The sequence below is a fragment of the Caretta caretta genome, chromosome 14 (assembly GCF_965140235.1).
Source record: "Caretta caretta isolate rCarCar2 chromosome 14, rCarCar1.hap1, whole genome shotgun sequence".
Taxonomy (NCBI): Eukaryota; Metazoa; Chordata; order Testudines; family Cheloniidae; genus Caretta; species Caretta caretta.
The window spans coordinates 42,136,067-42,160,679 of NC_134219.1; the positions used below are offsets into that span (position 1 = coordinate 42,136,067).

Genomic DNA, 24,613 nt, shown 5'->3' on the forward strand with positions numbered 1-24,613 from the left:
TCATTGGGGAGGAGTACAGAAATCGGTTTTAAGAGCCCTTTTTTTATGTCGAAAAAATGGTTTCATTGTGTGGACGGATGCAGGGTTAATTCGATTTAACGCTGCTAAATCCAACATAAACTCGTAGCATAGACCAAGCCTTAGCGATTGGCAGAAAAAGAAGTAGCACTGAGTGGACTTCTAGTCTCTAAAGGTCTTAATTGCTTCATTGTTGAGTGCACTTATATAATTAAAATCATCTATGTTTCTAAGTTACACTTTCCTGATAAAGAGATTTCACTACAGTACTTGTATGAGGTGAACTGAAAAATACTATTTGTGTTTTGAATGTTTATAGTACAAATATTTGTAATAAAAAATAATATAAAGTGAGCACTGTACACTTTCTATTCTTTGTTGTGAGAAATCAGCATATGAGAAAACGCAGAAAAACATCCAAAAACATTTAACAAATTCCAATTGGTATTCTATTGTTTTACAATGTGATTCATTGAAATTAATTTTTCTAACCCCAATGAATTTTTTTGAGTTAATCACACGAATTAACTGCAATTAATCAACAGTCCTACTATCTTCTTCCAATTTTTTAACAACACCAGTTTACATTTCAAAGTTCTACTCTATATTACTTGGAGTGGCCCCAAATACCATTTACACAGTTTTCTAACATGTCTCTAAAGGTTGAATCTGGGTCAATTAGCCTGCAAGGTTCTTAACTCTTTTGGGCCAGGTGTCACAGAAGTTTAGATCGTGTGTGAATTCTCCCATGTTTAATGAGGTGTGATCTCTGTGTACAACTTTTGCTCAGTCCAAGCACTTATGGAGTCTTGTGGATTCCTTGATGTAGAACAAGGACTCATCAGTTTCTGAAATGTTTCCCACAGTCTAAGCCAGGGGTGGCCAAACTACGGGCTGCGGGCCACATCCGGCCTGCGGGACTGTCCTGACCGACCTGCCTGAGCGCCCGGCGGGGGAGTCTGCTCCCAGCCCATCCCCTACCTTCCCTGCTCTCCCGGAGCCTCAGCTGCACCGTGCGGGCAGCGCTCTGAGGGGTGAGGCTGCGTGCTCCTCCGGGAGAGTGGTGCAGCGTGTCTGGCTCCTGCCGGGCCACTAGCAGCATGGTAAGGGGGCCGGGGCCGGAGGGTTGGATAAGGGGCAGGGAGTCCCAGGGGGGAGTAAGGGGACGGGGGCTGTTGGATGGGCGGATGTTTTGGGGGGGGCGGTCAGGGGGTGGGGAACGTGGGGGGATTGGATAGGTGTGGGAGTCCCGGGGGCCTGTCAGGGGGCAGGGGTGTGGATAGGGGTTGGAGCAGTCAGGGGACAGGGAGCACGGGGGAATGGGAAGGGGGTGGGGTCCTGGGGAGGTGGTTTGGGGCAGGGGCCCCTGGAGGGAGCAGTCAGGGGGTTTAGATAGGGGATGAGTGTTGCAGTCCAAATACAAGACAGACAAAGCTTTAAGCAAGCAAGCGGGCTGGTCTGCCGACGGGCTGGTCTGCCTTGTCAGCTTTCCACCCTCTCTTTTATTCTCCCCCTCCTCCTGCGCATTACATACTCCAACAGATAAAAGGAATACACTGGCTTTGTTTAAGATTCTTATTTACCAATTTCTATCTACCGCATTCCTTGCTCTTGGGCCTTGAGCCCAGTCCTGGGAGGCTTCCCACGGTTCATGTCCTTTGGGCGAGTTTCCAAGGTTCATGCCCTTGAGAGGAGCCGTGTGTGCACTGCTCCTACACAACACTCAGGGTGTGCCCTAAATGTTGCCAAGTGCATGAACCCTGCATGAATCCTTCAGATGAGGTCCTGGGGGGTGGTTAGGGGTGGGTGGGGGTCTCTGGAGGGGGCGGTCAGGGGACAAGGAACAGGAGGGATTGGATGGATCAGGGATACTGAGGGGGGCAGTCAGAAGGCAGGAAGTGGGAGGGGGTCAGATGGAGGCGGGTCCAGGCTGTTTGGGGAGGCACAGCCTTCCCTGACCCGGCCCTCCATATAAGTTTTCAACCCCGATGTGGTCCTCGGGCCAAAAAGTTTGCCCACCCCTGGTCTAAGCACTTATCGGATCTCTCTTCAGTGTGGATTGTCTGATGTTTAACAAGGTCTGACCTCTGTATGAAACTTTTTCCACAGTCTAAGCACTTACGGAGTCTCCCTCTTTTGAGGACTGCCTGATAATTAAGAAGCCTTGACCACGGTATGAAAGTTTCTCCATAGTCTGAGCACTTATGGGGTCTCCTGTGTGGATTCTCTGATCTAAAACATGGGCTGAGCTCCTTATAAAACTTTACCCACAGCCTAAGCACTTATGGGATCTCTCTCCTCTGTGGATTAGCTGATGTTTAACGAGGTCTGACCTATGTAGGAAACTTTTTCCAGTCTGAGCACTGATGCGGTCTCTCTCCTGTGTGGATCCGCTGAGTGTTATAAGATTCGATCTTTGTGTGAAACTTTTCACATGGTCCAAACACTTATAGGGTCTCTCTCTTGTGTGAATTGCCTAATTTGAAACAAGTTCTGACCTCCATTTAAAAGGTCTTTCACAGGCTAAGCAGTTATGGGGTCACTCCTCTGTGTGGATTCTCTGATGTAAAACAAGGGATGACATCTATTTGAAACATTTTTCCATAGTCTAAGCACTTACGGGGTTCTCTCGCGTGTGTGGATTGCCTGATCTTTAGAAGGGCTAATCTGTTTCTGAAACCTTTCCAAGAGTCTTATGGTCTCCCTCTTGTATGGATTGCTTGATGTTTAACAAGGTGGGACCTTTGGATAAAACTTTTCCCACAGTCTAAGCACTTATGGGGTATCTCTCCTGTGTGGATTGCCTGATGTCTAACAAGGTGGGACCTCTGAATAAAACTTTTCCCACAGTCTAAGCACTTATGAGGTCTCTCTCCAGTGTGGACTGCCTGATGTCTAACAAGGTGGGACCTCTGGATAAAACTTTTCTCACAGTCTAAGCACTTATGAGGTCTCTCTCCAGTGTGGATAGCCTGATGTTTAACAAGGCCTGACCTCCGTATGAAACTTTTTCCACAGATTAAACATTTATGGGGTCTCTCTCCAGTGTGGATTGCCTGATGATTAAGTAGCGTTGACCGCATTATGAAACTTTTTCCACACTCTGAGCACTTATGAGATCTCTCTCCACTGTGGACGGCTTGATGTTTAACACAGTGGGACCTCTGTATGAAACTTTTCCCACAGTCTAAGCACTTATGGGGTCTCTCTCCTGTGTGTAATCTCTGATGTGTAACCAGGGCTGATCTCCATGTGAAACTTTTCCCACAGTCCAAGCACTTATGAGGTCTCTCTCCTGTGTGGATTGCCTGATGTGCCATAAGATTTGATCTTTGTGTAAAACTTTTCCCACAGTCCAAACATTTATGGGATTTCTTTCCTGTGTGGATTATCTGATGTTTTGCAAGGTTTGACCTCCGTATGAAACTTTTCCCACAGATTAAGCATTTATGGGGTCTCTCTCCAGTGTGGACTGCTTGATGTTTAACAAGATCTGACCTCCGTATGAAACTTTTCCCACAGATTAAGCATTTATGGGGTCTCTCTCCAGTGTGGACTGCTTGATGTTTAACAAGATCTGACCTCCGTATGAAACTTTTCCCACAGATTAAGCATTTATGGGGTCTCTCTCCAGTGTGGATTGCCTGATGATCAAGTAGGGTTGATCGCTGTATAAAACTTTTTCCACAATCTAAGCACTTATGAGGTCTCTCTCCTGTGTGGACTGCTTGATGTTTAACAAGGTCTGACCTCCATATGAAACTTTTCCCACAGTCTAAGCACTTATAGGGTCTCTCTCCTTTGTGGATTGCCTGATGTCTAACAAGGCGTGACCTCTGTATGAAACTTTTCCCACAGTCTAAGCACTTATGAGGTCTCTCTCCAGTGTGGATTGCCTGATGACTAAGTAGCGCTGACCTCCGTATGAAACTTTTCCCACAGTCTAAGCACTTATGGGGTCTCTCTCCTGTGTGGACTCGATGATGTAAAACAAGGTATGATCTAAGTATGAAGCTTTTCCCACAGAGTAAGCACTTGTGGGGTCTCTCTCCAGTGTGGATTGCTTGATGTTTAACATGGTCTAACTTGCATATGAAACGTTTCCCGCAGATTAAGCACTTATGGGGTCTCCCTCCAGTGTGGCGTTCCTGATGTCTAACAAGGTGTGACCTCCGTATGAAACTTTTTCTACAGGCTAAGCACTTATGGGGTCTCTCTCCCGTGTGAATTGCCTGATGATTAAGTAGGGTTGACCTCCGTATGAAACTTTTTCCACAGTCTAAGCACTTATGGGGTTTCTCTCTTGTGTGGATTGCCTGATGTCTAACAAGGTGTGACCTCTGTATGAAACTTTTCCCACAGTCTAAGCACTTATGAGGTCTCTCTCCCGTGTGGATTGCCTGATGATTAAGTAGGGTTGACCTCCGTATGAAACTTTTCCCACAGTCCAAGCACTTATGGGGTCTCTCGCCTGTGTGGATTCGATGATGTAAAACTAGGTATGATCTAAGTATGAAACTTTTCCCACAGAGTAAGCACTTATGGGGTCTCTCTCCAGTGTGGATTGCTTGATGTTTAACATGGTCTATCTTCCATATGAAACGTTTCCCGCAGATTAAGCACTTATGGGGCCTCCCTTCAGTGTGGCGTTCCTGATGTCTAACAAGGTGTGACCTCCGTATGAAACTTTTTCCACAGTCTAAGCACTTATGGGGTCTCTCTCCTGTGTGGACTGCCTGATGTCTAACAAGGTGTGACCTCCGTATGAAACTTTTTCTACAGGCTAAGCACTTATGGGGTCTCTCTCCTGTGTGGATTGCCTGATGTCTAACAAGGTGTGACCTCCGTATGAAACTTTTCCCACAATCTAAGCACTTATGAGGTCTCTCTCCCGTGTGGATTGCCTGATGATTAAGTAGGGTTGACCTCCGTATGAAACTTTTCCCACAGTCCAAGCACTTATTGGGTCTCTCTCCTGTGTGGATTCGATGATGTAAAACAAGTTGTGACCTCCATATGAAACGTTTCCCACAGATTAAGCACTTATGGGGTCTCTCTCCAGTGTGGATTGCTTGATGTTTAACATGGTCTATCTTCCATATGAAACGTTTCCCACAGATTAAGCACTTATGGGGTCTCCCTTCAGTGTGGCGTTCCTGATGTCTAACAAGATGTGACCTCCGTATGAAACTTTTTCCACAGTCTAAGCACTTATAGGGTCTCTCTCCTGTGTGGATTGCCTGATGTCTAACAAGGTGTGACCTCCGTATGAAACTTTTTCTACAGGCTAAGCACTTATGGGGTCTCTCTCCTGTGTGGATTGCCTGATGTCTAACAAGGTGTGACCTCCGTATGAAACTTTTCCCACAGTCTAAGCACTTATGAGGTCTCTCTCCCGTGTGGATTGCCTGATGATTAAGTAGGGTTGACCTCCGTATGAAACTTTTCCCACAGTCCAAGCACTTATGGGGTCTCTCTCCTGTGTGGATTCGATGGTGTAAAACAAGTTGTGACCTCCATATGAAACGTTTCCCACAGATTAAGCACTTATGGGGTCTCCCTTCAGTGTGGCATTCCTGATGTAAAACAAGTTGTGACCTCCGTATGAAACTTTTTCCACAATCTAAGCACTTATGAGGTCTCTCTCCAGTGTGGACTGCTTGATGTTTAACAAGGTTTGACCTCCGTATGAAACTTTTCCCACAGTCTAAGCACTTGTGGGGTCTCTCTCCTGTGTGGATTCGATGATGTAAAACAAGTTGTGACCTCCATATGAAACTTTTTCCACAGTTTAAGCACTTATGGGGTCTTCCCACAAAGGTGCCCTGTGATTCCCTGTACCCAGGAATCTCCTGCTGTTGATTCTCCTCCTCGTTTTCACTCACTCTCTCATCACCTGCTGGGACAGAGAGACAATCCGGACAGGAGTCATTGTGCTAGGGAAAAATTAAGAGGAATAGCACCGAGGGAAAACCCAACATAGTAAAGCTGCATAGATGGAGCAATTGGATTCTGCCTCCAAATCCCACCCAAACTTTCACAGAGAAGGATCGTTGGGAAGGAAACACTTGCAAGTAACAGGACATGTGGGAAACAATGTCAGTGATAGCTCCTGACTGCAGCCCTGCCCTGGGTGAGATGAGGAAGGAACTGAGGAAACTTACTGATACCACGGTTCTGGGATTCTCAATTTTTTCCTTCATTCCCCAGATGGTTTCTGTGTCAGTCCTCACCTGTGTGGCTGACTCTCGGGATCTCTCTTTCCTCACCGGCCTGGAGATCGGGCACCCACGGCTCTTCCCCTCGTTCCAGTCGGGCGATCAGGTCAGGTTTGGGAAGGGGGAATCCTGTACAGGTGGTCAATTCAGATCAGAGGAGGGTATGGAGGACTGAGAGAGCGTCTGTCAGAAAGGACATTCCGTGGGCGGCACCTGTCCCTGTTCTGTGCTGTGGAAAGTAGAATCTAAGAGGACGGGGACGTGGTTACTGAGCCCCCTCGGGGGAGGCAGACGTCTGGGGAGGTGAGGGGAATTGTGATGCACACCCAGCTCTCGTGTTAAACCCCTGCCTATTTCTAAACCTGCGGAGCCCAGAGCCCTCATACGGAGGTCAGACCAAGGAGGAGGGAGAAGAAGGATTCTGTGAGTGACCGAGAAACAACACAGACAGGATAATACAAGAGTTCTTCACCTTGCAAGCTACGGGGTACTGGTGGGGATGATTTAGTATGCGCCTTAGGTTTTGACACCCTGGTCTCATTGGAGTGTGATGAGGGAAGAACCTCAGCGGTGCCAGACACACAAACCCTCCCCGCACCCCGCAGCTTCCAATAACCAAGGAGCCACGAATCCCTTACCCAGCGAGGTCACTGTCTCGTAGTTCTCCTGCATGACGTCCCTGTAGAGGGCTCTCTGAGCGGGGTCCAGCAGAGCCCCCTGCCCCTGGGTGAAATACACAGCCACCTCCTCGAAGGTCACCGGCGTCTGGAACAACAAGAGTCCCCCGCTCAGCATCTGCCGCCCCAGCCACAATCCCGCTAGTCACGGGGGAGGAGGGCTAGAGAAGCAGAATCCTCCCCCCACCCTGCTCAGAGCAGCCAGGAGGCTCCAGGGGGTGGGGAAAAGGTGAGAACTTATTAACGCGCCCCCCCAGCAGATGGAGCAGGGCAGGCTCTTCACATTTCCCACTCGCCTGCCAGCCACAGGCTGAGACGGGAAGCAGAGCTCCGAGCCGGAGCAGGGGACAGGGACAGGAATCCCGACAGCTTCCCTTCGTACTTCACAGCAGCCTCTGGCCAGTGGGGTCAGGCTCCAGCACTGGGAGTCTGGTCGTTTTCCCAGCCCTGCCCAGGGGGGCTGTTCCCTGTTTCAGAAATGGGGGAATATTTCCCCCTTCCCCCCTACCCACCAGTGGGCCTGTTCAGAGAATCAGGCCCAGGTCGATCATGTTCCAGCAGGTTTATCACACCCCGTCCCACGCCGGGTGATTAACCCCTCTACGATGCCCCTCCCCCACCACCAGAAGCTCCCTGAAAATCCCCTACCTGAGCTGGCTCCATCACAGCCATTTCCCTGCCCTGTCCGCTGCAAGATGGGACAATCTGAAGCGAAACGTGGACGCGATTCCTCAGCCTGTCGGAGGAGCAGGGAGATTGGGCAGGTTTCATAAGGGGCTGGAGTCCATGTCACTCCCCGATTCCCCCCAGGCTCTCTCCCTGCAGACAGACGCTCTGATTCTATGACTCTGCCATGCTGGGAACAAACCCAGTTAGTTCATTACCTCCCCGGCCAGCCCCCTCTGCTTAGAACTAACCCAGCACGTCCCTTCTAAACCTCCCCAGAGCAGCATCTCTGAGCCAAACGCTGGAAAAAGAGCAGAATCAAAGGAGTCACTTCAGGGTACTGCCCCACAGTGTATTGTGACCCCCTCTAGCTCTCCCCCATCTCCCTAAGTAGTGCGGTGCTCAGCAGAGCAAGCAACTGGCTTTTCCTCTCTCAGCTCCTGCCCTTGTTCCCAGGAGAGCTGACTGCCGCAGGGGTGCAGGGAATGAATCTGGGCAGAGCTGGGAACCTCCCTCCCCACTTCCTGCTCCTGCTGCCCCTTCAAGTCTCTCCACTCTCCCTTTTTATCTTCTTCCCTCGCCCTGGGAGAACTGGCGACTGCCCCATTGTCTTGGGTCTTTGCTCTCATTAGGTGGCTCAGCCACGGACACTGGTAATGGGGGTTGAACCAGGCTGTGTCACTGAGGACAGAAGCTCTGGTACTCACAGACACAGGGAGACCCTCCCCTTGTAGGCCAAACTCACCAGCTAGTCCCTGAAAGGCGCCTTCCGTGCAGAGTCATTTTCCTGCCCAGCTCCATCCCTTTCCCCAGGTCTCTCCATCATCTGCAGGCTCAGGTTCAGGGGCTGGTGTGGTCAGAGGAGTTCCAGCCACTGCAGAAAGTGCCCCTGGGCTGGTCTCAGAGGGATTCATGAAGCGGGATTGTTCTTAATGTTTTCTCTGAGTACTGTGTGCGTGCCTCAGTTTCCCCATGTGTTACACAAGTATCAAGCTGGTGGGATACAGGGGTGTGATCATTGTGGAGACCTCTAGAGGGCAGGCGTGATGGCAGAGTGGCTGCCTGGGTGTAGAAAATGGCCAAAATTCTCTATCCTGGCAAGTGATGGCCAGAGCCCCTCCTCTGCAGGGAGCCAGCCAAAGGTGTTGGAGAACAAAGAGAGAGGGGGAGGCCAGGTGACCTGTTTTCCTGGGAAAGAGAGAAAGCATGGGGGAGGGGCAGCTGGGTGTCAGTGTGGATGGGGGGCTGGAAGCGGCTCAGTCTCCTGGTTTGGGACTCAGCGGGGAGAGCCCAGGACTCAAGACCCTGGATTCCCCCCAAGCCAGACGTTGCCGAACGCTCTTGGTTTCTGTGCTAACAAGCTCTGTTCTATGCCGCCTTCCCAGCGACCAACAAACCCTTCTGTTTTCCAGGCTGGCTAAGAGTCACAGCTGACTGCGGAGGTGGGGTGCACGGCCCCTGTGAGGAGCATGTCAGGCTTCTCCTTCGGCTGCCCCTGGGGTTCAGACTGGGGCCATGTGCCCTCCCTGGGCCCCAGGACCGGGAAGGCTGGGGCCACATGCTCAGTGGGGGGATGTTGGGGGTGCTCAGGGGTTAGGGTCCTGTCCCTACAATGCGAGGAGGGCTCACCCCCCCCCACCAGCTGTACCCATTGTTATCCCCGGCTCCTAGTCCCAGGCAGGGGGCCTGAAACAATCTGTACGGAGGGGGAAGCACTGAGAGCCATTGAACCAAACTGTAAAGCCTGGATAGGATGGAAACCCCTTCAAGCCAGGGGGTGCGGCAGGGCCCCGCTAGCCTAGATCCAGCGCCTGTGCTGCCCCCCCACCCTGACTGTGCCCCTGGGCCCCGCTCCCTCCCCGACCCCCAGCTGGGGCCCCCCATCCTGCATCCAGTTTAGCCCCTGCCAACCTTCTGCCCCTCCCTATTTGCCCCCCTCATATCTCCCTGAGCTGCAGCCTCCGTCCGCACCAACCCGGCCGGGGCAGGGAAACAAAGCAGCAAGTGGGGGGAGCGGGGGGTAACGTGATCCTGCCCCCGCCCCGCACACGCCGGGGGCTGTCGGCAGCTTTCCCAGGCCCGGGGCAGGGAATCGCAGCCGGCTCCGCGGGGAGCAGCCCGGGGCCAAACCCGCCCCCTGCAGCCCGGGGGTGCCGGGGGGGGGCGGGTCTCTCTTACCTTCCCCCCGAGCGGGGCCCCCCGGGGCAGGGGCCGGGCCGGGAAGGGGCCCTGGCCGGGCTGGGGGCTCTGCCCTGGGAGAGGCTCCTCGGGAGCAGCGGGCAGGGCCCGGCTGGAGGTTCCCCTCTCCCGGCTGCAGCCCGGGCTCCGGGCTCCCAGCACCAGCCGCCGGGGCTCGGGGATCTCGCCGGGAGCCAGAGTCCCCGCAGCGGCTGCGAGTCACTTCCTGGGCCGGGCCTGAGCCCCGCGATCGCTCCCCCCAGAGCCGCCCCCCAGCCGCTCCCGGGTCCTAGCGATCAACCCACCGCGCTGCAGCATCCCTGTGCCCGGCTCCTGTTACACTCACAGACTGTAAGGTCAGAAGGGCCCCTCATGAGCATCGAGCCCAGGGGTTCTCACGGCCACATTTTTGGTGGCCTCAGAGTGTGGCCAGCTCTGACACTTTTCCCTAAAATATTGAATGAACTTTAGGGGAAGCCAGTCAACATGCAGGGAGGTAAGCGGGGAAATGGTCCCATTACTGTGGGGAACTTTCCTGACTTTACCCCCCACTGCTGTGGAATCAAACAGCAGAAGGATCTGAGTCCTTGCTCCCTCTTCCCTCACCCAGAGCCTGCCTCACCTTGAGGGTTCCCCTTCCACTCTCCTGTGTGGTAAAGTCCTTATAACCCCGACAAGGCTGGGCCCAGGCTTCCTGGGGGGCTCGGCCCCCAACCTTGGTGTGACCACGCAGGACACGCGCTGGAGCGTGCCCACTCCAGGGTACTTTCTCTGCTCTGGACGCTTCCCTGACCTCCTCCCTGACCATTGTCTATACTCCAGAACAAATGCAATTTACTAAACAGCAATTAATTAAAAAAATAATCAGGAAAGAATGAGAAAGGCGAAAGGAAAACACTTAGCCCCACTCTGTGGGCACGGGGGCAGTTCACAGTCCATCCCTCCCACGTCCCAAGCCTCCTGCCCAGGCCCTGGCTGTGCTGCAGGGATGCCGTGGGTCAGACACGTGCTCTGGCGGTGGCCACACGCCCTCAAGCTCTAGGTGACAGGACCTTTTTCCCGGTGTCCCCGGAAAGGTGCAAATCCAGAGGACAAATAAAAAGCCCCCACACTTGGTAATCTCTGTAACTGATTGGGGGGAGGGGAGCAGGGGGTTGGACTCATGATCTTTGAGCACTTCTGGCTGCTGACCTAGTTCTGTCCCTGCCCTCCCCCTGGGTTCCACGGGACGGAGGCCTTGATCTGGTGTTATACCAATAAAATAAAAACCAACAGGATCTTATTAAAGGGAAAAAGGCAAAATACCACATTTATTGTGAATACACAAAGAATCATAGTAAGCAGTTAGTTATAGCTATAACATTCCATTCAATCTCATATTTATTCACACATTCATTCATACAAACACACACACACACACACAGGTTCTGCAAGGTTGTTTTCATAGTTACCAGCCTTAGAGTTGCTCATGCCAAGCCACTGGCCAGGTGGCCTGGACATGAGGAGGGAGCAGGGCCTTGTCAGATGCTCATCTGATGCTCCTGGAAGTTGGTTTGCAGAATCAGACCCCAAAGTTCTCACTTTTTAGAGTCTATATTTATAGACCAAGTGGGGGGGGGGGGGGGGCTTTTTATTTGTCCTCTGGTTTGCACCTTTCCGGGGACACTGGGAAGAAAAGTCCTGTCACCGAGAGCCTGAGGGCGTGTGGCCACCACCAGAGCACCTGTCTGACCCGCAGCATCCCTGCAGCACAGCCAGGGCCTGGGCAGGAGGCCTGGGACGTGGGAGGGACAGACTGTGAACTGCCCGGGCATCCCAGAGATGCTGTTTGTGCTTCCCCGGAGCCCATAGAGTGGGGCTAAGTGTTTTTCTTTCACCTTTCTCATTGCTTCCTGATTGTTTTAAATTACTTGCTGGTTAGTAAATTGCACTTGTTCTGGGGCATAGACAATGGTCAGGGAAGAGATCAGGGAAGCATCCAGAGCGGAGAAAGTACCCAGAGTGGGTTTGCTCTAACCTGTGTCCTGAGTGGTCATAACCAGGTCAGGGGGCTGAGCCCTTCAGGAAGCCTGGGCCCTGCCTGGTCGGGGTTATAAGGACTTTGCCACACAGGAGAGTGGAAAGGGAGTGTCATAAATATAAAGGGAAGGGTAAACACCTTTAAAATCCCTCCTGGCCAGAGGAAAAACCCTTTCACCTGTAAAGGGTTAAGAAGCTAGGATAACCTCGCTGGCACCTGACCAAAATGACCAATGAGGAGACAGGTTTCAGAGGAACAGCCGTGTTAGTCTGTATTCGCAAAAAGAAAAGGAGTACTTGTGGCACCTTAGAGACTAACCAATTTATTTGAGCATGAGCTTTCGTGAGCTACAGCTCACTTCATCAGATGTATACCGTGGAAACTGCAGCAGACTTTATATACACACAGAGAATATGAAACAATACCTCCTCCCACCCCACTGTCCTGCTGGTAATAGCTTATGTAAAGTGATCAACAGGTGGGCCATTTCCAGCACAAATCCAGGTTTTCTCACCCTCCACCCCCCCACACAAATTCACTCTCCTGCTGGTGCTAGCCCATCCAAAGTGACAACTCTTTACATAATCAAGTCGGGCTATTTCCTGCATAGATCCAGGTTTTCTCACATCCCCCCCACCCCCATACACACACAAAAATGAGGAGACAAGATACTTTCAAAGCTGGAGGGGGGGAGAAACAAAGTTTCTCTCTGTCTGTGTGTTGCTTTTGCCGAGACCAGAGCAGAAATGCAAGTCAGATCTCCTGTAAAGAGTTAATAAGCAATCTAGTTAGATATGCCTTAGATTCTGTAGCTCACAAAAGCTCATGCTCAAATAAATTGGTTAGTCTCTAAGGTGCCACAAGTACTCCTTTTCTGTTTTGTTTAAATGGCTGATAAAATAAGTTGTGCTGAATGGAACGTATACTCCTGTTTTTGCGTCTTTTTGTAACTTAAGGTTTTGCCTAGAGGGATTTTGAATCTGATTCATGTTTTGAATCTGATTACCCTGTAAGGTATTTACCATCCTGATTTTACAGAGGTGATTCTTTTACTTTTTTTCTTCAATTAAAATTCTTCTTTTAAGAACCTGATTGCTTTTTCATTGTTCTTAAGATCCAAGGGTTTGGGTCTGTGGTCACCTATGCAAATTGGTGAGGATTTTTATCAAGCCTTCCCCAGGAAAGGGAGCATAGGGCTTGGAAGGATTGGGGGGAAAGATGTTTCCAAGCGGGCTCTTTCCCGGTTATATATTTGTTAAATGCTTGGTGGTGGCAGCAATAAAGTCCAAGGGCAAAAGGTAAAATAGTTTGTACTTTGGGGAAGTTTTAACCTCAGCTGGTAAAAATAAGCTTAGGGGGTTTTTCATGCAGGTCCCCACATCTGTACCCTAGAGTTCAGAGTGGGGAAGGAACCTTGATAGGAGCCCTCAAGGTGAGGCAGGCTCTGGGTGAAGGGAGTGGGAGCGAGGACTCAGATCCTTCTGCTATTCGATTCCACCCAGGAGGTGTTTAAGTTAGGAAAGTTCCCCACAATAGCGGGGCCATTTCCCCACTTACCTCTGCGCATGTTTAGTGGTTTCCCCTAAAGTTCATTCAGTATTTTAGAAAAATGTGTCACCCATTCCCCACACTAGATGGAAGACGGTCCCTCCCTTCTGTCCTCAGTACATCTACTGAAGCCACTGCCCTTCACCCTGCCCTTATTAGCAGTAAAAATCTGCTGACTGCTATTTACAGGGGTTAAAAAGGGGCAAAGGGGGCAAAATGGAGCAGGGGGGTGGCCAGGGTCTGAGCAGGGGGTGGAAATTGACTGATGGGGGGTCAAGCAGCTGGAGGCAGCATTAGGAGAGGGGCTAAAAGGCAAAATCAGGGCTGGGGAGGTGGAGCAGGAGTTAAGCTTGGGGTGAGGTGCTGGCAGAGGGTGTCAGAGGGCAAAACCCGGCACAGGCAGGGCCACAGGGGGTAACAGTTACCCCAGTGGGACTGAGACACCAGTGCTTGCAAAAATGGTGGGGGGCAAAGGGGCTTTTTAATTTCCCCTCTCACAGACAGCACCTCTGAGCATGGGCTTCCCAGGGCTGGGTTCTTAAAGGCACAGGCATCCCAATGCCTAGTCAGTGCCGCTCCTCTTGGTCTGATCTAACCCACTGAGGCTACGTCTACACGAGAAAGTTCAAAGCGCTGCCGCGGGTGCCAGTGCTCCTGGTAATCCACCTCGACGAGGGGATTAGCTCCGAGCACCGGGAGCCGAGCCTGTCCACACGAGCGCTTTAAAGAGCTCACACTTGCTGCGCTCAGGGGGGTGATTTTCACCCTCCTGAGCCAGCAAGTTAGAGCACTTTAATTGTCAGTGTAAATAATCCCTGAGACTTAATTCAGTGAAACATTTTACATATATCCCCTCAGAAACAAAGAATCCCTTATCACTGTATCTGATTGCATAGAGTCTCCTCGCAGTTGTCTTGTCTGTTGCTGGGATTCCCTGAATTCCCTGAATTTTTAAATTTAATTTTTTTTCTTCTCAGTTTAGAGCTCACTGAATTTCTGGCCTAGTGTCAAAACTTTTGGAGTCAAGCTACCAATGGGGATTGCATTGTTGCAACTGTTATTTTGTCTCTCAGTCTAGCCCTGAGTGTTTTTCCTCATGCCACTGTGTACAACTTGATTCTCAAATATTGAATAAAGGCAGTATATTAGCTCGTATAATGTCTTTCTCCATGGAAAAAAATATATTGTAATGACTGCCATCATGGGTCAGACCAATAGTCCGCCTAATCTAGTATCCTGTCTTGTGAGAGTGATAGTGATGTGCCCCATGAGGGTTAATGTGTATACAGGGCCTTGTACCATCCAGAAACATATGCAGCTGCGACAGGTCCTACTTTGCTAAAAGAGGCCATCTGATGTAGCTAATTTCTACAGAGAGCAGTTTCTCACACCACAGGTACGTGAGACTGCTATCTGTAGGAATTAACTTCATCAGATTGCAGTGTTACAGATAGCATTTTCACACCCATATATGTGTAAGAAATTGCAACCTGCAGGGATGTGCGATCTGTAGGACCAGGCTACCTGCAGCAGCGACAGGTCCTACGATGCTAACAAAGGCCATCTGATGTAGCTAATTGCTGCAGAGAGCAGTCTCACCTACCTACAGTGTTGAGAAACTGCTATCTGGAGGAATTAGCTTCATCAGATTGCAGTGTTGCAGGTCTCCCATGACCTTCTCATAAACAAACTATGGAAATGCCACCTAGATGGAACTAAAATAAGATGGGTGCAAGTGATTCACAGGCTGAAAGGGCTGAATCAGGCTGAAAGGGCATAACCAGTGGGGTTCTGCAGGGATCAGTTCTGGATAAGTTTCTATTCAAAATCTGAATGAATGATTGAGATAATGGCATAGAGAGTACAATTATAAACTTTTGTGAATGATAACAAGCTGGAAGCATACAAAATGGGAAACGACTTCCTAGGAAGGAGTCCTGTGGAAAGGGATCGGAGGGTCATAGTGGACCACAAGCTGAATCCGAGTACTGTGGAAAGGGACCTATGCAAGAAAACAGACCGTCACTCTGGGATATCGGCTCTCCTCGGGGCTGATGAGCTCTCAGCTGGAGTAAAAATTGGAGAGAGGCCAGAGAAGAGAAAAAAAATTAAGGTTTAGCAAACATGACCTGTGCGGGAAGGAGCCTCTGTTTACAAAAGCTGTTTCTTACAATCTACACATAGAAATAACTGCTACAGGGAGCGAGAGGGAGACAGCGAGTGAGCACTTTTCTACGTGTAGCAATTTCACCTACACTGCAGTGGAAGAAGCTGCTGCCCGTAGGCATTTGCTACATTAGGTAGCAGTTTACAACACTAGCAGTTTCTTACCCTCCACTACGTATCGGTAACCGCTCCCGGTAGCACATTCCTAGGCGGAGCACTTGAAAACACGACACCTGACACAGAGATGGGAGGCGCAGCCTGCTGGGTTGATCGCTAGGACCCGGGAGCGGCTGGGGGGCGGCTCTGGGGGGAGCGATCGCGGGGCTCAGGCCCGGCCGCAGGAAGTGACTCGCAGCCGCTGCGGGGACTCTGGCTCCCGGCGAGATCCCCGCGCCCCGGCGGCTGGTGCTGGGAGCCCGGAGCCCGGGCTGCAGCCGGGAGCGGGGAACCTCCAGCCGGGCCCTGCCCGCTGCTCCCCGGGAGCCTCTCCCAGGGCAGAGCCCCCAGCCCGGCCAGGGCCCCGGCCCGGCCCCTGCCCCGGGGGGCCCCGCTCGGAGGGAAGGTAAGAGAGACCCGCCCCCCCCGTCACCCCCGGGCTCCAGGGGGTGGGTTTGGCCTCGGGTTGCTCCCCGCGGAGCCGGCTGCGATTCCCTGCCCCGGGCCTGGGAAAGCTGCCGTCAGCTCCCGGCGTGTGCGGGGCGGGGGCAGGATCACGTTACCCCCCCTCCCCAATCTGCTGCTTTGTTTCCCTGCCCCTGGCTGGGCTGGTGTGGACGGGGACTGCAGATCAGGGAGATCTGAGGGGGGCAAATAGGGAGGGGCAGAAGGGGGGCCGGGGCCAAACTGAATGCAGGGTGGGGGCCCCAGTTGGGGGTTGGGGAGGGAGCGGGGCCCAGGGGCACAATCGGGGGGGGGGGCAGCACAGGCTCTGGATCTGGGCTGGCGGGGCCCTGCTGCACCCCCTGGCTTGAAGGGGTTTCCATCCTATCCAGGCTTTACAGTTTGGTTCAATGGCTCTCAGCCCCCCTGTCATAAATATAAAGGGAAGGGAAACCACTTTTCTGTACACAGTGCTATAAAATCCCTCCTGGCCAAAGGCAACATCCTGTTACCTGTGAAGGGTTCAGAAGCTCAGCTAACCTGTCTGGCACCTGACCCAAAGGACCAATAAGGGGAAAAGATACTTTCAAATCTTGCAGGGGGGGGGGCGGGGAAGGCTTTTGTTTGTGCTCTTTGTTTACCTGGTTGTTCTCTCTTGGGACTGAGAGAGGCCAGACAGAAATCCATCTTCTCCAACCCATCCTAATCCAAGTCTCCAATTTTGCAACCAGTATAAGTACAGGCAAGGCGGATTCGTTTATCTTTTGTTTTATGTGAATTTTCCCTGTGTTAAGAGGGGGGGTTTATTCCTGTTTTCTGTAACTTTAAGGTTTTGCCCAGAGGGGGATCCTCTGTGTTTTGAATCTGAATGCCCTGTAAAGTATTTTCCATCCTGATTTTACAGAGATGAGTTTTACCTCTCTCTCTCTTTTTTTAAATAAAATCCTTTTTTTAAGAACCTGACTGATTTTTACATTCTTCCAAGATCCAGGGGTTTGGGTCTTTGATGATTTTGTAACCAATTGGTTAGGATATTATTCTCAAGCCTCCCCAGGAAAGGGGGTGTGTAGGGTTTGGGGGGGCTATTTTGGGGGGAAGACGTCTCCAAGTGGTCTCTTTCCCTGTTCTTTGTTTAAAACATTTGGTGGTGCCAGCATACTGTTCAAGCACAAGGCAAAGTTGGTACCTTGGGGAAGTTTTTAACTTAAGCTGGTAAGAATAAGCTTAGGGGGTCTTTCATGTGGGTCCCCACTTCTGTACCCTAGAGTTCAGAGTGGGGAAGGAACCTTGACACCCCACTGTACAGATTGTTTCAGCCCCCCTGCCTGGGACTAGGAGCTGGGAAGAAGAATGAGGTACAGCTGGTGGGGGATGAATCTAGGGCTGGGGGAGGCAAGTCCCCCTCCCACTGCAGGGGCAGGACCCCAGACCCTGAGCACCCCCAACATCTCCCCCGACCTGCTGAGCATGTGGCCCCAGCCTTCCCGGTCCTGGGGCCCAGGGAGGGCACATGGCCCCAGCCTGAACCCCCGGGGGCAGCCTAAGGAGAAGCCTGACATGCTCCTCACAGGGGCCGTGCACCCCACCTCCGCAGTCAGCTGTGACTCTCAGCCAGCTTGGAAAACAGAAGGGTTCATTGGTCACTGAGAAAACAGTGTGGAACAGAGCTTGTTAGCACAGAAATCAGGAGCATTCAGCAAAGTCCATCTTGGGGGGAATCCAGAGTCCCGAGCCCTGGGCTCTCCCCGCTGAGCCCCAAATCAGGAGACTGACCCACTTCCAGCCCCACATCCTCAGAGACCTCAGGATACAGAATTTTGGCCATTCTCTGTGACCACGCAGCCACTCTGCAGTGACACCTGCCCTCTTGAGGTCTCCGCAGTAACCACTCACCTGTATCCCACCAGCTTGATAGTTGAGTAATACATGGGGAAACTGAGGCACACACTCACTATTCAGAGAAAAAATTAAGAACATTCCCCCTTCATCACACCCCTCTGAGACCAGCCCCAGGGGCACTTTCTCAGTGACTGGAACCACTCTGACCATACCAGCCCCTGAGCCTGAACCTCCAGGTGACGGAGAAAGGGTTGGAGCTGGGCAGGGAAATGACTCTGCACAAAGAGCTGATTTCAGGGACTGGCTGGTGAGTTTGGCCTAGAAGGGGAGGGGCTCCCTGTGTCTGTGAGTCCCAGAGCTCCTGCCCTCAGTGACACAGCCAGCTTCAAACCCCTGTTACCAGTGTCAGTGGCTGAGCTGCCTAATGAGAGCAAAGGCCTATGGTAATGGGACAGTCACCTGTTCTCCCAGGTTGAGGGAAGAAGATAAAAAAGGAGAGCGGAGAGACTTGAAGGGCAGCAGCAGCAAGAAGTGGGGAGGGAGGTTCCCAGCTCCCAGCCCTGCCCAGATCCATTCCCTGCTCCCCCGGGGCAGTCCGATCTCCTGGGAACAAGAGCAGGGGCTGAGAGAGGAAAAGCCAGTTGCTCGCTCTGCTGAGCACCGCACTACGGAGGGAGACGGGGGAGAGCTAGAGGGGGTCACAATACACTGTGGGGCAGTACCCTGAAGTGACTCCTTTGATCTGCTCTTTTTCCAGCGTTGGCTCGGAGATGCTGCTCTGGGGAGGTTTAGAAGGGACGTGCTGGGTTAGTTCTAAGCAGGGGGGGCTGGCCGGGGAGGTAATGAACTAACTGGGTTTGTTCCCAGCATGGCAGAGTCATAGAATCAGAGCGTCTGTCTGCAGGGAGAGAGCCTGGGGGGAATCGGGGAGTGACATGGACTCCAGCCCCTTATGAAACCTGCCCAATCTCCCTGCTCCTCCGACAGGCTGAGGAATCGCGTCCACATTTTGCTTCAGATTGTCTCATCTTGCAGAGGACAGGGCAGGGAAATGGCTATGATGGAGCCAGCTCAGGTAGGGGATTTTCAGGAAGCTTTTGGTGGTGGGGGAGGGGTAGTGTAGAGGGGTTAATCACCCGGGGTGGAACGGGATGCGATAAACCTGCTGGAACGTGATCAACCTGGGCCTGATTTTCTGAACAGGCCCATTGGCGGGTGGGGGGGAGGGGAAACAATCCCACATTTCTGAACCAGAAAACACCCCCCTGGGGAGGGCTGGGAAAATGGACCAGACTCCCAGTGCTGGAGCCTGACCCACTGACCAGAGGCTGCTGTGAAATACGAAGGGAAGCTGTCAAGGTTCCTGTCCCTGTCCCCGGCTCGGAGCTCTGCTTCCCGTCTCAGCCTATGGCTGGCAGGCGAGTGGGAAATGAGAAGACCCTGCCCTGCTCCATGTGCTTGGGAGGACAAGAAGCTCTCACCTTCTCCCACCCCCTGAAGCCTCCCAGCTACTCTGAGCAGGGTGCGGGGAGGATTCTGCTTCTCTCTCCGTCCTACCCCATGACTAGTGGGATTGTGGCTGGGGCAGCAGGTGCTGAGTGGGGGATTCTTGTTGTTTCAGATGCCGGTGACCTTCGAGGAGGTGGCTGTGTATTTCACCCAGGGGCAGGGGGCTTTGCTGGACCCTGCTCAGAGAGCCCTCTACAGGGATGTCATGCAGGAGAACTACGAGACAGTGACCTCGCTGGGTAAGGGATTTCTGGCCCCTTGGTTATTGGAAACTGGGGAGGTCTGCGTGTCTGACACCCTCATCATGCTCCAATGAGAAGAGGGTGTCAAAACATAAGGCACATACTAAATCATCCCCACCCAACCCCCCTAGCTTGCACGGTGGAGAAGCCGTGCATTGTCCTGCCTGTGTTGTTTCTCGGTCGCAAACAGAATCCCTCTTCTCTCTCCTCCTTGGGAACAGTTCCAGTCATGTGGAGGGCTCTGGGCTTCGCAGGTTTAGAAATAGGCAGGGGTTTAACACGAGAGCTGGGTGTGCATCACAATTGCCCTCACCTCCTGAGACGTCTGCCTCCCGCAAGGGGGTTAAGTGACCAAGTTCCTGTCCTCTTAGATTCCACATTCCCCAGCACAGCACTGGGACAGGTGCCACCCACGGAATATCCTTTCTGACAGATGCTCTTTCAATCCTCCAGAAACCCTGATCTGGTCTGATTTCACTCCCTGTACAGGATTTCCCCTTCCCAAACCTGACCTGATCACCCGGCTGGAACAAGGGGAAGAGCCGTGGGTGCCCGATCTCCAGGCCTGTGAGGAAAGAGAGATCCCAAGAGGTGCCCACACAGGTGAGCGCTGACATACACATCATCTGGTGAATGAAAGAAAAAGTTGAGAATCCCAAAAATGACATATTAGTAAGTGCCCTCAGTTCCTTCCTCATCTCACCCAGAGCAGGGCTGCAGGCAGCAGATATCACTGACATCGCTTCCCATGTGTCCTGTTCACTGCAGGAGTTTCCCTCCCAACTGGGAAGTGGAGGCAGGATCCAATTGCTCCATCTCTCCAACCTTTAGTATGTTGGGTTTTCCCTCAGTTCTATTCCTCTTAATTTCTCCTCAGCAGAATGACTCCTGTCTGCATTGTCTCTCTCCCAGCAGGTGATGAGAGAGTGAGTGAGAAGAAGGAGGAGAATCAACATCAGGAAATTCCTGGGCACGGGGAACCACAGGGGATTTTTGTGGGAAGAGCTGAAGGGAATTTTTCCCAGTGCTTGGCACAGGGAGAAGCCTGGGGAAATTGGCAGAGGTCAAAGAGGCTGCTGGGAAACCACTCAAGGGAGCAACTGGATGGATCTATTATATGTGGGGAAGGACACAGGGATCCCACAGCCCGGCAGACAACCCCCAAGGAAGACAAACGCTATGAATGCCTCGGTTATAGGAAAGGATTCATTCTGAGACCGGCGCTTCTTACGCTTCAGGCAATAAATACTGGAGAGAAAACACTTCAATGCTTGGACTGTGGGGAAAACCTCAATAAGCGCTCAGATCTTACTAATCATGGGAGAAGCCACATGGGAGAGAAACCCTCTGGGTGCCTTGAGAGCAGGAATTGTTTGAATTGGAAGTCAGCACTGATTACACATCAGCTAAACCACACAGGAGAGAGACCCCACAAGTGCTTAGACTGTGGGAAAAAATTCGTACGACGGTCAGGCCTAATTAAACATCAGAAAATCCACACAGGAGAGAGACCCCATCAGTGTTTAGACTGTGGGAAAACTTTCATACACAGGTCAGACCTTGTTAAACATCAAGCAGTCCACACTGGAGAGAGACCCCATAAGTGCTTAGACTGTGGAAAAAGTTTCACACAAAGGCCAACCCTTCTTAAACATCAGGTAATCCACACAGGAGAGAGACCCTATAAGTGCTTGGACTGTGGGAAAAGTTTCACATGGCGATCAGCCCTGGTTACACATCAGAGAATACACACGGGAGAGAGACCCCATAAGTGCTTAGACTGTGGGAAAAGTTTCATACAGAGGTCAAACCTACTTAATCATCAGGCAATCCACCCTGGAGAGAGACCTCATAAGTGCTTAGACTGTGGAAAAAGTTTCACAGAAAGGCCAACCCTTCTTAAACATCAGGCAATCCACACAGGAGAGAAATCCCACAAGTGCTTAGACTGTGGGAAAAAATTTGTACGGAGGTCAGGCCTAACTAAACATCGGAAAATCCACACAGGAGAGAGACCCCATCAGTGTTTAGACTGTGGGAAAACTTTCATACACAGGTCAGACCTTGTTAAACATCAAGCAGTCCACACCGGAGAGAGACCCCATAAGTGCTTAGACTGTGGAAAAAGTTTCACAGAAAGGCCATCCCTTCTTAAACATCAGCTAATCCACACAGGAGAGAGTCCCCATAAGTGCTTGGACTGTGGGAAAAGTTTCACATGGCGATCAGCCCTGGTTACACATCAGAGAATACACACGGGAGAGAGACCCCATAAGTGCTTAGACTGTGGAAAAAGTTTCACAGAAAGGTCAACCCTTCTCAAACATCAGGTAATCCATACAGGAGAGAGACCCCATAAGTGCTTGGATTGTGGGAAAAGTTTCACATGGAGATCAGCCCTGGTTACACATCAGAGAATACACAACAGAGAGAGACCCCATAAGTGCTTAGACTGTGGAAAAAGTTTCACAGGAAGGCCAACCCTTCTTAAACATCAGGCAATCCACACAGGAGAGAGACCCCACAAGTGCTTAGACTGTGGGAAAAAATTTGTACGGAGGTCAAACCTACTTAATCATCAGGCAACCCACACAGGAGAGAGACCTCATAAGTGCTTAGAATGTGGGAAAAGTTTCACAGAAAGGCCAACCCTTCTTAGACATCAGGTAATCCACACAGGAGAGCGACCCCATAAGTGCTTGGACTGTGGGAAAAGTTTCACATGGCGATCAGCCCTGGTTACACATCAGAGAATACACACGGGAGAGAGACCCCATAAGTGCTTAGACTGTGGGAAAAAATTTGTATGGAGGTCAGGCCTAATTAAACATCAGAAAATCCACACAGGAGAGAGACCCCACAAGTGCTTAGAATGTGGGAAAAGCTTCATACAGAGGTCAGACCTTGTTAAACATCAAGCAGTCCACACCGGAGAGAAACCCCATAAGTGCTTAGAATGTGGAAAAAGTTTCACAGAAAGGCCAACCCTTCTTAAACATCAGATAATCCACACAGGAGAGAGACCCCATAAGTGCTTTGACTGTGGGAAAAGTTTCACATGGAAATCAGCCCTGGTGACACATCAAAGAATACACACAGGAGAGAGACCCCACAAGTGCTTAGACTGTGGGAAAAAATTTGTACGGAGGTCAGGCCTAATTAAACATCACAAAATCCACACAGAAGAGAGACCCCATAAGTGCTGAGAATGTGGGAAAAGTTTCATACAGAGGTCAGAGCTTGTTAAACATCAAGCAATCCACACCGGAGAGAAACCCCATAAGTGCTTATGTTTATAATGTTATATATGCTTGTAATGTTTTTCTATGTTTTCATATCTATTGATTTCTCTCACAACAAAGAATAGAAAGTGTACAGTGCTCACTTTATATTATTTTTGATTTCAAATATTTGTACTGTAAACATGCAAAACAAAAATAGCGTTTTTCTGTTCCCCTCATACAAGTACTGTCGTGCAATCTCTTTATCAGGAAAGTGTAACTTAGAAACATAGATGATTTTAATTATATAAGTGCACTGAAAAATAAAGCAATTAAAAAGTTTAAAGCCTAGAAGTCCACTCAGTGCTACTTCTTTTTCTGCCACTCGCTAAGACAAACAAGTTTGTTTACATTTATGGGAGCGAATGCTGCCTGCTTCTAATTTATGATGTCACCGGAAAGTGTGAGAAGGCGTTCCCATGGCATGTTTGTAGCTGGCAGCGCAGGTATTTAAGTGCAAGATATGCTAAACATGCCTATGTCCCTTCATGCTTCGGCCACCATTCCAGTGGAGGATGCTCATTTAAAAAAAATAATGCATTAATTCTATTTGTGACTGAACTCCTTGAAGGAGACTTGTATGTCCCCTGTCCTGTTTTACACACGTTCTGCCAAATATGTCATCGTATCGAAGTCACGGAGAATGACCTAGCACATGGGGGGACACTTTCACTGCAGATTTGACAAAACGCAAAGAAAGTAACTATCTGAGATTTCGAAAGATAGCTCCAGCACTCGGCCCAAGGTTTAAGAATCTGAAGTGTCTTCCAAAATCTGAGAGGGACGAGGTGTGGAGCATGCTTCCAGAAGTCTTAAAAGAGGAAGACACTGATTGGGAAACTACAGAACCCGAACCACCAAAATAGAAAATCAACCTTCTGCTGGTGGCATCTGACTCAGTTGAAGAAAATGAGCACGTGTCGGTCTGGTCTGCTTCGGATCGTTACCGATTAGAACCCGTCATTAGCATGGAGGCATGTCCTCTGGAATGGTGGTTCCAGCGGGAAGGGACCTAGGACCCTTTAGAGCATCTGGCACGTAAATATCTTGCGACGCCGGCTGCAACAGTGCCATGAGAATGCCTGTTCTCACTTTCAGGTGACCTTGTAAACAAGAATAGGGCAGCATGATCTCCTGCACATTGTAACCAAACTTGTTTTTCTCAGTGACTGGCTGTACAAGAAGTAGGACTGAGTGGAGTTGTAGGCTCCAAAGTTTTACATTGTTTTATTTTTGAATGCAGGTATTTTTTGTACATAATTCTACATTTGTAAGTTCAACTTTCATGATAAAGAGATTGCATACGGTACTAGCAGTTGGTGGATTGAAAAATACTGTTTCTTTTGTTTTTTACAATAATTTATAATAAAAAAATATAAAGTGCTCGCTGTATACGTCGTATTCTGTAAAAACAAGGAGGAGTCCTTGTGGCACCTTAGAGACTAACAAATTTATTTGGGCATAAACTTTCGTGGGCTAGAACCCACTTCATTGGATGCGTGGAATGTATTCTGTGTTGCAGTTGAAATCTATATATTTGAAAATGTATAAAACATCCAAAATATTTAAATAAATGGCATTCTATTATTTTTAACAGCATGATTAATCACAATTAACTTTTTTTAATTGTTTGACTGCCCTAGAATCATAG

General features: G+C 50.6%; 2 protein-coding genes and 1 pseudogene across 7 annotated transcripts; 1 reads left to right on the forward strand and 2 right to left on the reverse strand.

The window, feature by feature from the left end:
- The window catches only part of LOC142069256 (zinc finger protein RFP-like), a 137,270-nt pseudogene that overhangs the window by 10,929 nt on the left and 101,728 nt on the right, over positions 1–24,613 (reverse strand).
- Positions 1,454–9,997, reverse strand: LOC125621539 (uncharacterized). Of its 6 annotated transcripts, none has more exons than XM_075119781.1 (6): positions 9,758–9,997; positions 8,325–8,572; positions 7,562–7,649; positions 6,875–7,001; positions 6,252–6,365; positions 1,454–5,917 (listed from the first exon to the last, which is right to left on the reverse strand). In XM_075119781.1, exons 2-6 carry the CDS (start codon positions 8,378–8,380, stop codon positions 2,712–2,714), a joined length of 3,591 nt encoding a protein of 1,196 aa, XP_074975882.1. In that variant the 5' UTR covers positions 8,381–8,572; positions 9,758–9,997; the 3' UTR covers positions 1,454–2,711. The 6 variants fall into 6 exon arrangements, with proteins under 6 accessions (XP_074975882.1, XP_074975881.1, XP_074975886.1 ...); XM_075119780.1 differs by having other exon boundaries at positions 8,325–8,767; XM_075119785.1 differs by lacking the exon at positions 8,325–8,572.
- Positions 15,810–22,980, forward strand: LOC125621533 (uncharacterized). Its single transcript, XM_075119698.1, is given in 5 exon segments — positions 15,810–16,053; positions 18,918–19,005; positions 19,552–19,678; positions 20,171–20,284; positions 20,594–22,980. Coding segments are annotated over 4 exon segments (2,652 nt in total). The 5' UTR covers positions 15,810–16,053; positions 18,918–18,981.

Bases quoted from the DNA above. Each gene is read 5' to 3' on its own strand.
- LOC125621539 (XM_075119781.1), bottom strand. From the start codon at position 8,380: ATGGAGCTGGGCAGGAAAATGACTCTGCACGGAAGGCGCCTTTCAGGG. The intron at 7,002-7,561 runs GTAGGGGATTTT...TTGTTGTTCCAG, and splicing joins CTGTGATGGAGCCAGCTCAG to ACGCCGGTGACCTTCGAGGA. The intron at 5,918-6,251 runs GTGAGGACTGAC...TCTCTGTCCCAG, and splicing joins CCCGAGAGTCAGCCACACAG to CAGGTGATGAGAGAGTGAGT.